Source organism: Epinephelus fuscoguttatus, linkage group LG22, assembly GCF_011397635.1.
Source record: "Epinephelus fuscoguttatus linkage group LG22, E.fuscoguttatus.final_Chr_v1".
In the NCBI taxonomy this organism is placed as follows: Eukaryota; Metazoa; Chordata; class Actinopteri; order Perciformes; family Serranidae; genus Epinephelus; species Epinephelus fuscoguttatus.
In genome coordinates, this window is record NC_064773.1 from 298367 (window position 1) to 310937 (window position 12571).

The following is a 12571-nucleotide window of genomic DNA, read 5'->3' on the forward strand; positions in this document are numbered from 1 at the left end:
GCCGGGCAAGTAGGAAAAAATCTACTTGCCCCATCTAAATTCTTACTTGCCCTGCTTTAGAGGTTCTTTTTCTGGCTGTGTGGTTTCGCTCATGACTTATATCTTACGTCAGCAGAGACGCTCAGCCAATGGAGGCAGCAGCACATAAAAAAGCAGCACACTGCAACTGGCCCCTCCGAGGACAGAAACAGGAGAGGAAATACACGATTACAGGCCTGGAGTTAAGATATTTTTAGGGCAAGGCCACTTTGGCCTTTAATAAATACAAATTTATTGGGGCACCAAGGCCAAAACCAATGGCACAATAACAACATGTGCTAACTACATTGAATGAAGACAAAACAATATGTGTGCTGAAAACAGTACTGAGTTTATTAAAACTGGGTGTGCATGACTGGGGATATATCTCACTTCTTCTTGTTTTGATTCATGTCCCTTATTTTTTAAGTCTTTGAAATCTCTTTATTCTTTTGTTATCTCCTAGTTATTAAGAAATTATTATTAGAAGAAGATTCTTTATTGTCCTTTCTCAGCACATTACATATATTTGACCTCTGCATTTGACCCATCCTACTGTATACACTGGGAGCAGTGGGCAGCCGCAGTGCAGCGTCCAGGGACCAACTCCAGTTCTTTAGCCAATGCCAGTGGTCAGGGTCACTGACAGGAGTATTCACCTAACATAGCCTACATATCTTTAATTATATAATTATTTAAATGTCTCTATGTATATTTTTACATAAATCCCCAGTATTTAATTTGCCTTTACAAAAATCCTCTTCCTTCATTTAATTTGACAATGTTTATTGTATTGTATTATATGTATTAATTCTCTACAGGATCTTGTATGTTCTTTAATGTGTGTTCAATTTATTAAAAGAAAAAAAAACATTTTGGTGAACCCTGCAGCAAAGTGAGCCCTCTTCCTCAGAGAGGATCTTTGCCTCCCAGTTTGTTCCTGGCGACAGAGCAGAGTGATCCGTCTTTCTTCTCAGAGGATCTTTGTCCCATGAGAGCAGGCAGCTGCTCTCCGTGTCCGCATTTAAAACATCTTTCGCTGGTGATTTGACAGTCACTAGAAGCACATTATGACCCTTTGTAAAAGTTTCTGTGGTACCTGTGTTGTACATGAGCTAACGTTAGCGGCTAAGGACTGAGAGGCTGTCCGGTGTGTGTGTGTGTGTGTGTGTGTGTGTGTGTGTGTGTGTGTGTCCGAGTCGGTGCTGCTTGCCCAATCGGGCATGTCTGCGCAGGGTCTGCTGGCCCGGCGGCTATTTTTACCTGCCCCGGGCATTCGGGCAACCGTTAATGTCAGACCCTGCTACTGGTCTCTACAGGTCTCTGCTGGTCTCTGCTGGTCTCTACAGGTCTCTGCTGGTCTCTGCTGGTCTCTACTGGTCTCTACAGGTCTCTGCTGGTCTCTACAGGTCTCTGCTGGTCTCTGCTGGTCTCTACTGGTCTCTACAGGTCTCTGCTGGTCTCTATTGGTTTGTACTGGTCTCTTTTGGTCTGTACTGGTCTTAACAGGTCTCTGCTGACTCTACTGGTCTCTGCTGGTCTTAAGTGTCTCCCAGTATTTACCGGTCTCCATGAAGAGGTCTGTAGCGGAGCAGCGGTGGACTGACAGTCTGCAGACTGTGATGATGGAGGAAGGCTGGACGACAGCTCCCCCTGCTGGTTCACACAGTCATATCATCCATCCATCCATCCATCCATCCATGCATTCATTCATTCATTCAGTAAATATAATATAATCAGCTGTTTTCTGTTGTTGTTTATCTGCAGGTTTATTATTCAAACTTTGACCTGACATTTATTAACGAGCACTTCCTGTTGAATAAACTCCTCTGTGATCATCTGATGATGACATCACTGATCACCTGATGATGTTCAACATTAAAATGTTTAAAACCATAACCTGATCTGATGAACAGGAAGTGACATGTCCCTGATGACATTACTCTGAACTCACCTGTCGACATAAAGACGCCGCTGCAGCAGAACAAGAAGAAGAACTCCTGCAGGAGGCGGAGCTCTCGTCCAGCTTCGCCTGCAGCTGATTGGCCATCAGACGCACTCTGGAGCCACTGGCCCCACCCACAAAGGCCTCGTCACACACCTGGCTGACATCATCACGGTTCAGGTCACATGACTGGAGACAAACACAGGTTCATAAGGACTGAAACTGTTGTTACTTTGTTTATATTGTTATTATTCTTTCTGAAGTTTCACCTGTTGATCTGTTTATGAATCAGTTCAAGTGTTTACATGTTTGTGTGACAGCTTACATGAATCATATTAATACATATCTCATCATCATCAAACCCACCAGACTCTGTGTAAATAATCAGTGATTTTGTCCTGTACAGATTCAGCATTTTGTCACATCTGACTGGGTGAATGAAGGGTTAATTTAAACCCAACAGAGCTGGTGATTGTTGGAACGGTGAGAGGATGAAACAGGACAGTTTCACTGAGCTTTATTTTGTCCCTGTGGACTCTGAATCATGTCAGTTCAATGGTGATAAAATCACTCATTAGACTCTGGTGAGTGAACCAACCTCCTGCTGATCTCGACACACTCGGCTGGTCCTCCTCCGCTTGCCCACAGTGTCCTTCTGCTCCTGTAGAGACAAAGTGTCCACAGCTCAGAGACAGACAGACAGGCAGGCAGGCAGGCAGACAGACAGACAGACAGACAGACAGACAGACAGACAGACAGACCTTTGGGTTCCTCTTCCTGGACGGACTGAGTCCCAGTCTGCTGAGCAATGAGGCTGGAGTGATGAGAGCTGATCTCAGGTCAGAGCTCTGACTCAGAGTCCCTGAATCTCACACACACACACACACACACACACACACACACACACACATCAGGTCAGAATAAACTGAGGTTGAACTGGTTTGAATGTTTCAGACCTGCAGCACTGCATTTAAAATGAACTATGATGAACTGGAGCTTCTGTGACCCTCATCCATTCAACATCAACATGTTTCTGTTCAACATGAAGTCTGTCGTCTTCTTGTGTTTCTTTTGTTAAAGAATCCTCAATTTAATTTAAAGTCTTTTTTTATTTCATTAATGAGTTTAATTCTTTCATTAAAGTCATTTTTTAAGAGTTTAAGAATCTTTTTATTTTCATTTCAACTCTTTGTGTCAGTTTGAGATGTTTCCTCAGTTTAACTGTTTCTTTTTGTTTAAAAGTCTTTGTGTCTCTGTGTCCATCAGTGTGTGTGTGTGTGTGTGTGTGTGTGTGTGTGTGTGTGTGTGTCAGAGTCTCACCGGCAGGGGGCGGCGAGTCTTTGAGGATCTGGTAGAACTGACTCAGGTACATCACCATGGACAGAGAGTCGGGTTCTCCAAAGGACGCCATCTCGTCCACCGTCATCAGAGGAGAAATCCCAAACTGACGTTCGGCCACATCGAAGCCCAGACGAGTGTTGTCCTCCACAGAGGACACGTCCAACAAGTCAAAGTCTCTGTGGACAAACAGGAAGTTAACGTCATCACAAACTCCGACTAGGGATGCACCAAATATTCAGTAACCGAATATATTTGGCCAAATATTGCAAAGAAAACCACACATTCAGTATTCGGTGGAATAAGTTAAAAGCAAGGCCGAATAATAGTGGCGTGTTTTGATACCGCAATCAAACAGCGTGTCGTGACCATACTGAGTGAAATGTCGGCAGTGTGGCGATCCGTCTGTCACGACACTCGCATTTGCGACTAAGTTTTGAGCGAGCAAAGTAGGCTTAAATCATTCAGCACGCTGTGCGAGCAGCCTACAGATTTCAACCAGCAGCAGAAACGAAAGGCAAATCCCACTGATTGTGGGTTGAACGGGGGTCACAGACACAGACAGTATTCCTGTCAAATACGGCGGCCATCGGCTTACCGGCGACGGAGAAGTCGGCTCCAATAATATCCTCTTCTTGGCGTCATGACTGCCCAGAAGTACCTGAACAGCCGAGCCAGCCGAACACAGGTATGTGACGTGTCAGAGGAGAAACGAGCCGTTCACGGCCCACAAACCTCACCGCACTTTAGGGACTGTTCTTTACTTGTCAGGGGAGGAGGGTGGCTGGTTGATTTTTATTTTATTTATTTATTTTATTTCAATCCCCCCTATGTTAATCACTTATTGATGCTGTTTTTGAAGTATGAATAAGTCAATAAGTAATTTATTCCATTGAAATATCATTGATGTATTATAGAAAAGTGATTTATCTTTTTATAAATGACAAAAGGCACATCTGCCTCATTTTCGCTGTGGTATCCTGATACTACTCAGAACCATGATATTTTCATTGGTATCGTACACTGGGTCCCAATTTTGGTACCGTGACAACACTAATCTGGAGGGTTCATCTGCAAAAACTAATGAAAAACTCATTCATTCATCTTCTAACCGCTTCATCCTCTTGAGGGTCGCGGGGGGGTGGAGCCTATCCCAGCTGACACTGGGTGAGAGGCAGGGTTCACCCTGGACAGGTCGCCAGACTATCACAGGACTGACACATAGAGACAGACAACCATTCACACTCACATTCACACCTACGGACAATTTAGAGTCACCAGTTAACCTGCATGTCTTTGGACTGTGGGAGGAAGCCGGAGCACCTGGAGGAAACCCACGCTGACACAGGGAGAACATGCAAATTCCACACAGAAGGGCTCCCACGCCCGGGATTGAACCGGCAACCCTCTTGCTGTGAGGCGACAGTGCTAACCACCACACCACCGTGCCGCCCTTAATGAAAAACTAAACAACGATATTCGGGATTCGGTACTCAGTATTCGGCCAAGCGTTTAATATTATTCGGCTTCAGCCACAAATTTTCATTTCGGTGCATCCCTAACTCTGACAGACGTCTTCGTTTTTATATTTCTGCTTTTTCAGCATCAGCGTTCACACCGCAGTTTGTTGTTCACTCATCATTGTAAAAATGTTTTCAAATAAAGCAAAATATTCTAAAAAGTATAAATGTTGGACACAAGAAAAGTAACAGACCAACGTGTCCCTCAGGAGACGGACATTTGGACACCTGAGTGTCTCCTGTGGTTCAAAGAACTCAGTAACAACAGTGTGAACATTGCGTCAACACTTACATTGCTGAATATGGAGTAACAATAACAACAATAATAATAACAATAATAACTAATAATAATAATAATAATGATGATGATGGCAGGGTTACATGAGGTCAGGTCTGAAGCGGTGAATCAGGGCGCAGAGGGCGAGGCCGCTCTTCCAGGAAGTGGTGAGGTCAGTGACGGCGACGCCACGGTAACCACGGGTCTGCTCCTGACACCAGGAGAGCAGCTGATTGGACTGAGACAAGGAACCTATCAGAGAGCAGGAGACAGACGACCAATCACAGCACAGCTCAGTCACTGTGACATCATCACTTCCCTCTGTTAATGAGACTCACTTTGTGGGCGGAGTCCTGGAGACGGCAGCCGCGTGATGTCACCACTGTGTGTGTTCAGCCCGGCCTCCTCACCTGTGTCCACCAGGTGTCTCACCTGGAGAGGACAGAGACACTGATTCTTATTGGACGACCTGTGTGTGTGTGTGTGTGTGTGTGTGTGTGTGTGTGTGTGTGTGTGTGTGTGTGTGTGTGTGTGTGTGTGTGTGTGTGAGTGTGTACCTGTACAGGTGTGACCAGCAGCAGGTTGACGTTCAGGTATCTGGTCGTCGGGTCGACAGTAAACAGACTGATGTTCTTCTGAAGGTTCTCTGGTGTCGTCTGAGGGAGGAGACGGTACAGACTCTCTCTGAGGGACACGGGGAACAGACACAGGGACAGGGGGACAGAGGGACACAGGGGGACAGAGGGGCAGTTGAACAGAGTCAGAGACAGGGACAGGGGGACACAGGGACATGGGGGACACAGTGGGGCAGAGACAGGGACAGTGGGACACGGGGGGGGGAGGGGGCAGAGGGACAGAGTCAGAGATATGGACAGGGGGACACAGGGACAGACAGGGGGACAGACAGTGACTAAAGGACAGCTTGTCCCTCTGACAGTATAAACATGTCCTCAGTATTAATGTCCACCTCTCTGCGAGGACATCCAGCGGAGCTCCTCCCTGAGACCACGATCGGATCATCCAGGCTGAATCCAGAGCTGCCAGGAATCCTCGAGCGATTCCTGTCCCCATCGGCCAGAAGGGCTGTGGACACACAGGAAGACAGAAGGACAAACAGGGGGACAGGGAGATAGACAGGAGGACAGACAGGTGGACAGACAGGAGGACTGTCCTTAGACCCTCTGTCCTTAAACTTACTGTCCTTAGACCCTCTGTCCTTAGACCCTCTGTCCTTAGACCTACTGTCCTTAGACCTACTGTCCTTAGACCCTCTGTCCTTAAACTTACTGTCCTTAGACCCTCTGTCCTTAGACCTACTGTCCTTAGACCCTCTGTCCTTAAACTTACTGTCCTTAGACCTACTGTCCTTAGACCCTCTGTCCTTAAACTTACTGTCCTTAGACCTACTGTCCTTAGACCTACTGTCCTTAGACCCTCTGTCCTTAGACCTACTGTCCTTAGACCCTCTGTCCTTAGACCCTCTGTCCTTAAACTTACTGTCCTTAGACCCTCTGTCCTTAGACCCTCTGTCCTTAAACTTACTGTCCTTAGACCCTCTGTCCTTAGACCTACTGTCCTTAGACCCTCTGTCCTTAAACTTACTGTCCTTAGACCCTCTGTCCTTAAACTTACTGTCCTTAGACCTACTGTCCTTAGACCTACTGTCCTTAGACCCTCTGTCCTTAGACCTACTGTCCTTAGACCCTCTGTCCTTAAACTTACTGTCCTTAGACCTACTGTCCTTAGACCCTCTGTCCTTAGACCCTCTGTCCTTAGACCTACTGTCCTTAGACTTACTGTCGTTAGACCTACTGTCCTTAAACTTACTGTCTTTAGACCCTCTGTCCTTAAACCTACTGTCCTTAGACTTACTGTCGTTAGACCTACTGTCCTTAAACTTACTGTCTTTAGACCCTCTGTCCTTAGACCTACTGTCCTTAGACCCTCTGTCCTTAGACCTACTGTCCTTAGACCCTCTGTCCCTGAAAGCTGTCACTGGACCCTCACAGCTGATAAGGAAAAACTTCCCAAAAAACCCAGCTAGTCTCTCTCCGTCTGTCCCTCCACCTGTCTGTCCGTCCACCTGTCTGTTCCTCCACCTGTCTCACCTCCAGCAGACTGTCTCCCACCAGTGTGACCAGCAGCTGGTGACCGTAGCGTTGGCGAATCAAGGCGGCGTTCTCTGATGCGTACATGCAGGTGAAGTCGAACATGGCGACGTCCGGCTGACCATAGTGATTCATGGCGAAGTCCAGAGATGGCAACTGGTGATTGGTGGAGAAGTCTGCAGCCTCGCGGGCGTACGCCTGCAACGCATTCTGGTCCACGTTCCCCCGAGACAGAAGCAGCTCAGTGTCCGCAAAGTCCTGATGGACAAGGACATTTTTTTGTGGTTGTTGTTGTGTGTTGTTGTTTGTTGTTTATGTCTCCAGGTGTTGTTTACCTGTTTGATGACCCTCTTCTCCAGCAGACTCTGTTTCTTGGCCGTCATCACAAAGTAGTGTGTGTCGTCTTTGTAGTAAACGATGTTTTCCAGGTCGATCCCTGGAACATCGTCAACACCATCAACGATAACAACTTTAAATTAACATCTAATTAATGAAACCCGAAGGGGCACATGTTCCATATAGGTTTATGTTCCGTACCTGTTTCCTGTCGCAGTTCCTGGAAGAACCTCTGGTTGAAGATGAAGGCAACGCCGCTGATCTCCTCCACTTTGGCCTCAGCTGATGTGTTTCTGTTTTTAAAGTTCGCAGTGATGGCGATCGCCAACTTACCCCGGAACTCTTTACGTCTGAAACCTGCTCGAAACATCACCACAAAACATTGTTGAAATATTTCTGGTAAAAGTTAAAAGGTAAAAAAGAGTTCTAAAGGGATGAGTTAGGATTTTAGCACATTAGCATGTTAGCATTTCCTGTTCCCTCGTCTTGAAGTCAGTGAGTTTGTTGGTTCGATGTCTGAAATAAGGTCACGTTTTGTTCTCCGTCACTCTGAAGCTTTATGTGTCTCTAAAAAGTGTCTAAATGAGACAACAGAACGCCATCACGCCAAACACGATGTACTCATTCCCAGAATCAGCTGTCAAACTTTGATCAACTATCATCAGACTAAACTGTGTTTTTGCTTATAAACTCAGCTACCAAACTTTATATCAAAGAGGACACCTCAGTGTCAGTCTCAGCTGGACTCTGTCAGACTCAGTCAAACAGACTCAACTGGACTTTGAGTCTGTCCTCTGTCAGACCATCCATTTACCTGGAAGTGTGTTCCTCCGTCCGTCTGCTCCGATGATGACGTCAAACTCCAGCTGATTGACAGGATGAGCCTTTGGACTCACCTCCATCCTCCAACCCACCTCTGTCCACAGGTGGACAGACAGACAGTTGGAGAGACAGACAGACAGACAGACAGACAGACAGACAGACAGACAGGTGGACACAGGGACAAGTGGACAGACAGATAGGTGGACAGAGGGACAGGTGGACAGAGGGACAGGTGGACAGACAGACAGGTGGACAGAGGAACAGGTGGACAGAAGGACAGGTGGACACAGGGACAGAAAGGAAAACAAGTTGAAATAAATTCTTCAGATCTTTTCTTTGTCTTTACTAACGATCCATGGTAGTTATTAATAGAACCCTGGTTCTCACTGTGTCTGTACTGATCCTCCGGCGGCACCACCAGGTTCTTGAACTCCACGTTGACATGGACCTCCACCCCCAGCAGTAAGGCCACCTTCAGCAGGACCAGTTGCAGTTGACGGATACCTGCAGACAGGAAACAGGTGGTTCTGATTGGACCATCCGGCCGTCCTGATTGGACAGGCATAACGGATAACAGACTCACTGATGTGGTCGATGGAACCAGCGCAGAACTTTCCGTAGAACTTTTTGGCCCCGAGGCCCCGCAGGTCGTGGATGGTGAAGGGCCACAGGTGGAGTACGTTGTTCCTGGAGAAGGAGTCTCTCTTCTCCAGCAGCACTACCCTAGCTCCCATAAAGCTCAGCTCCACTGCTGTCCGCAGACCACAGGGCCCCGCCCCGATGATCACACACTGACCAATCAGAGACAGAGACAGGACACAGCTGACCAATCAGTGTTGTTATATATTTAATGTAAAAAACCTATGGTAGATTTGTCATATATTATATTTTAGAATAAGAAACATACAGTGGTGTTGCTGCAGACTCGGGCCCTCTGGTACTCCTGCTGGGTGGCCCTTCGGTCCAGTTTGGCCCACAGAGCATTGGCCCTCCAGTAGTTGAGGCGCCGTTTGATTGGTCGGTACAGCGGCCTTTCAGCAGTGCTGCGGTCCAGCTGCAGGTGTTCACACAGCTGGCTGAAGGACCACAGTGCCGCCCTGCAGGTTGACGCCGACACAAACTCATCAAATAGCTCCTGAGCTCGGTATTCTGGGTATGTCTCGTCTCCCATGGCGACCCCGGAGGCTGTGGGGCACCATGGGAAGGGTGTCACCTGCTGATGATGTCACTGACGGACTCCAGCTCGCCTCATCAGAGGGAGGTCTCACTCTGTCACACAAACATTTTAAACATTAAACCATGTTTGTTAATTCTTTAAGAGCTGCTGATGTTGTTGCTGGAGTCATATATTTACAATCAACCTCAGTGTCACACACTGCCACCTACTGGCCAGATGTCAGGAGTGCAACATAAATTATTAAAACCAAGATGGCCGACAGAGAGACAGAAATGTTGTGCAGCTCAGGAATATCTCGCCGATCCTTCTATAATAGGAAACCCTACATTCATTCATTCATTTTCCGTAACCACTTATCCTGTTGGGGGTCGCAGTGGGGTGGAGCCTATCCCAGCTGACACTGGGCGAGAGGCAGGGTTCACCCTGGACAGGTCACCAGACTATCACAGGGCTGACACATAGAGACAAACAACCATTCACACTCACATTCACACCTACGGACAATTTAGAGTCACCAATTAACCTGCATGTCTTTGGACTGTGGGAGGAAGCTGGAGCACCTGGAGGAAACCCACGCTGACACAGGGAGAACATGTCAGAGCACCTGAAGGAAACCCACGCTGACACAGGGAGAACATGTGGGAGCACCTGGAGGAAACCCACACTGACACGGGGAGAACATGTCAGAGCACCTGGAGGAAACCCACGCTGACACGGGAAGAACATGTCAGAGCACCTGGAGGAAACCCACGCTGACACAGGGAGAACATGTCGGAGCACCTGGAGGAAACCCACGCTGACACAAGGAGAACATGTGGGAGCACCTGGAGGAAACCCACGCTGACACAGGGAGAACATGTCAGAGCACCTGGAGGAAACCCACGCTGACACAGGGAGAACATGTCAGAGCACCTGGAGGAAACCCACGCTGACACAGAGAGAACACGTCAGAGCACCTGGAGGAAACCCACGCTGACAAAGAAAGAACACGTCGGAGCACCTGGAGGAAACCCACGCTGACACAGGGAGAACATGTCAGAGCACCTGAAGGAAACCCACGCTGACACAGGGAGAACATGTGGGAGCACCTGGAGGAAACCCACACTGACACAGAGAGAACATGTCAGAGCACCTGGAGGAAACCCACGCTGACACAGAGAGAACATGTCGGAGCACCTGGAGGAAACCCACGCTGACACAGAGAGAACATGTCAGAGCACCTGGAGGAAACCCACACTGACATGACGAGAACATGTCGGAGCACCCGGAGGAAACCCACGCTGACATGGGGAGAACACGTCAGAGCACCTGGAGGAAACCCACGCTGACACAGGGAGAACATGTCAGAGCACCTGGAGGAAACCCACGCTGACACAGGGAGAACATGTGGGAGCACCTGGAGGAAACCCACACTGACACGGGGAGAACATGTCAGAGCACCTGGAGAAAACCCACGCTGAAACGGGAAGAACATGTGGGAGCACCTGGAGGAAACCCACGCTGACACAGGGAGAACATGTCAGAGCACCCGGAGGAAACCCACGCTGACATGACGAGAACATGTTGGAGCACCCGGAGGAAACCCACGCTGACACAGAGAGAACATGTCAGAGCACCTGGAGGAAACCCATGCTGACACGGGGAGAACATGTCAGAGCACCTGAAGGAAACCCACGCTGACACAGGGAGAACATGTGGGAGCACCTGGAGGAAACCCACACTGACACGGGGAGAACATGTCAGAGCACCTGGAGGAAACCCACGCTGACACAGGGAGAACATGTCGGAGCACCTGGAGGAAACCCACGCTGACACAGGGAGAACATGTCAGAGCACCTGGAGGAAACCCACGCTGACACAGGGAGAACACGTCAGAGCACCTGGAGGAAACCCACGCTGACACAGGGAGAACATGTGGGAGCACCTGGAGGAAACCCACGCTGACACAGGTAGAACACGTCAGAGCACCTGGAGGAAACCCACGCTGACACAGGGAGAACATGTCGGAGCACCTGGAGGAAACCCACGCTGACACAGAGAGAACACGTCAGAGCACCTGGAGGAAACCCACGCTGACAAAGAGAGAACACGTCGGAGCACCTGGAGGAAACCCACGCTGACACGGGGAGAACATGTCAGAGCACCTGAAGGAAACCCACGCTGACACAGGGAGAACATGTGGGAGCACCTGGAGGAAACCCACGCTGACACGGGGAGAACATGTCAGAGCACCTGGAGGAAACTCACGCTGACACAGAAAGAACATGTCAGAGCACCAGGAGGAAACCCACGCTGAAACGGGAAGAACATGTGGGAGCACCTGGAGGAAACCCACGCTGACACAGGGAGAACACGTCAGAGCACCTGGAGGAAACCCACGCTGACACAGGGAGAACATGTCAGAGCACCTGGAGGAAACCCACGCTGACACAGGGAGAACATGTCAGAGCACCTGGAGAAAACCCACGCTGACATGACGAGAACATGTTGGAGCACCCGGAGGAAACCCACGCTGACACAGAGAGAACATGTCAGAGCACCTGGAGGAAACCCACGCTGACACGGGGAGAACATGTCAGAGCACCTGAAGGAAACCCACGCTGACACAGGGAGAACATGTGGGAGCACCTGGAGGAAACCCACACTGACACGGGGAGAACATGTCAGAGCACCTGGAGGAAACCCACGCTGACACAGGGAGAACATGTCGGAGCACCTGGAGGAAACCCACGCTGACACAGAGAGAACATGTCAGAGCACCTGGAGGAAACCCACGCTGACACAGAGAGAACACGTCAGAGCACCTGGAGGAAACCCACGCTGACACAGGGAGAACATGTGGGAGCACCTGGAGGAAACCCACGCTGACACAGAGAGAACACGTCAGAGCACCTGGAGGAAACCCACGCTGACACAGAGAGAACACGTCGGAGCACCTGGAGGAAACCCACGCTGACACAGAGAGAACACGTCAGAGCACCTGGAGGAAACCCACGCTGACAAAGAGAGAACACGTCGGAGCACCTGGAG

At 49.1% G+C, this 12571-nt stretch overlaps 1 protein-coding gene across 2 annotated transcripts in view; it reads right to left on the reverse strand.

Moving 5' to 3' along the window:
• Nucleotides 1-11998, reverse strand: part of LOC125883078 (protein-methionine sulfoxide oxidase mical3b-like) — an 87928-nt gene extending 75930 nt beyond the window's left edge. Inside the window, exons 1-18 of one of the 2 annotated variants that reach the window (XM_049567204.1) lie at nucleotides 11862-11998; nucleotides 11246-11421; nucleotides 9272-10233; nucleotides 8948-9155; nucleotides 8752-8868; nucleotides 8357-8458; nucleotides 7744-7899; nucleotides 7542-7642; nucleotides 7207-7464; nucleotides 6066-6181; nucleotides 5656-5782; nucleotides 5437-5530; nucleotides 5203-5350; nucleotides 3284-3480; nucleotides 2725-2825; nucleotides 2562-2624; nucleotides 1973-2152; nucleotides 1582-1674 (exon numbers count right to left, since the gene is read on the reverse strand). In XM_049567204.1, coding sequence (XP_049423161.1) covers nucleotides 1582-1674; nucleotides 1973-2152; nucleotides 2562-2624; nucleotides 2725-2825; nucleotides 3284-3480; nucleotides 5203-5350; nucleotides 5437-5530; nucleotides 5656-5782; nucleotides 6066-6181; nucleotides 7207-7464; nucleotides 7542-7642; nucleotides 7744-7899; nucleotides 8357-8458; nucleotides 8752-8868; nucleotides 8948-9155; nucleotides 9272-9535 — 2325 coding nt within the window. In that variant the 5' untranslated portion in view covers nucleotides 9536-10233; nucleotides 11246-11421; nucleotides 11862-11998. Of the gene's footprint in view, nucleotides 1-1581; nucleotides 1675-1972; nucleotides 2153-2561; nucleotides 2625-2724; nucleotides 2832-3283; nucleotides 3481-5202; nucleotides 5351-5436; nucleotides 5531-5655; nucleotides 5783-6065; nucleotides 6182-7206; nucleotides 7465-7541; nucleotides 7643-7743; nucleotides 7900-8356; nucleotides 8459-8751; nucleotides 8869-8947; nucleotides 9156-9271; nucleotides 10234-11245; nucleotides 11422-11861 lie in introns of both variants that reach the window. The other variant, XM_049567205.1, reaches the window with a different exon arrangement.
• Between the last annotated feature and the right edge of the window lie 573 nt (nucleotides 11999-12571).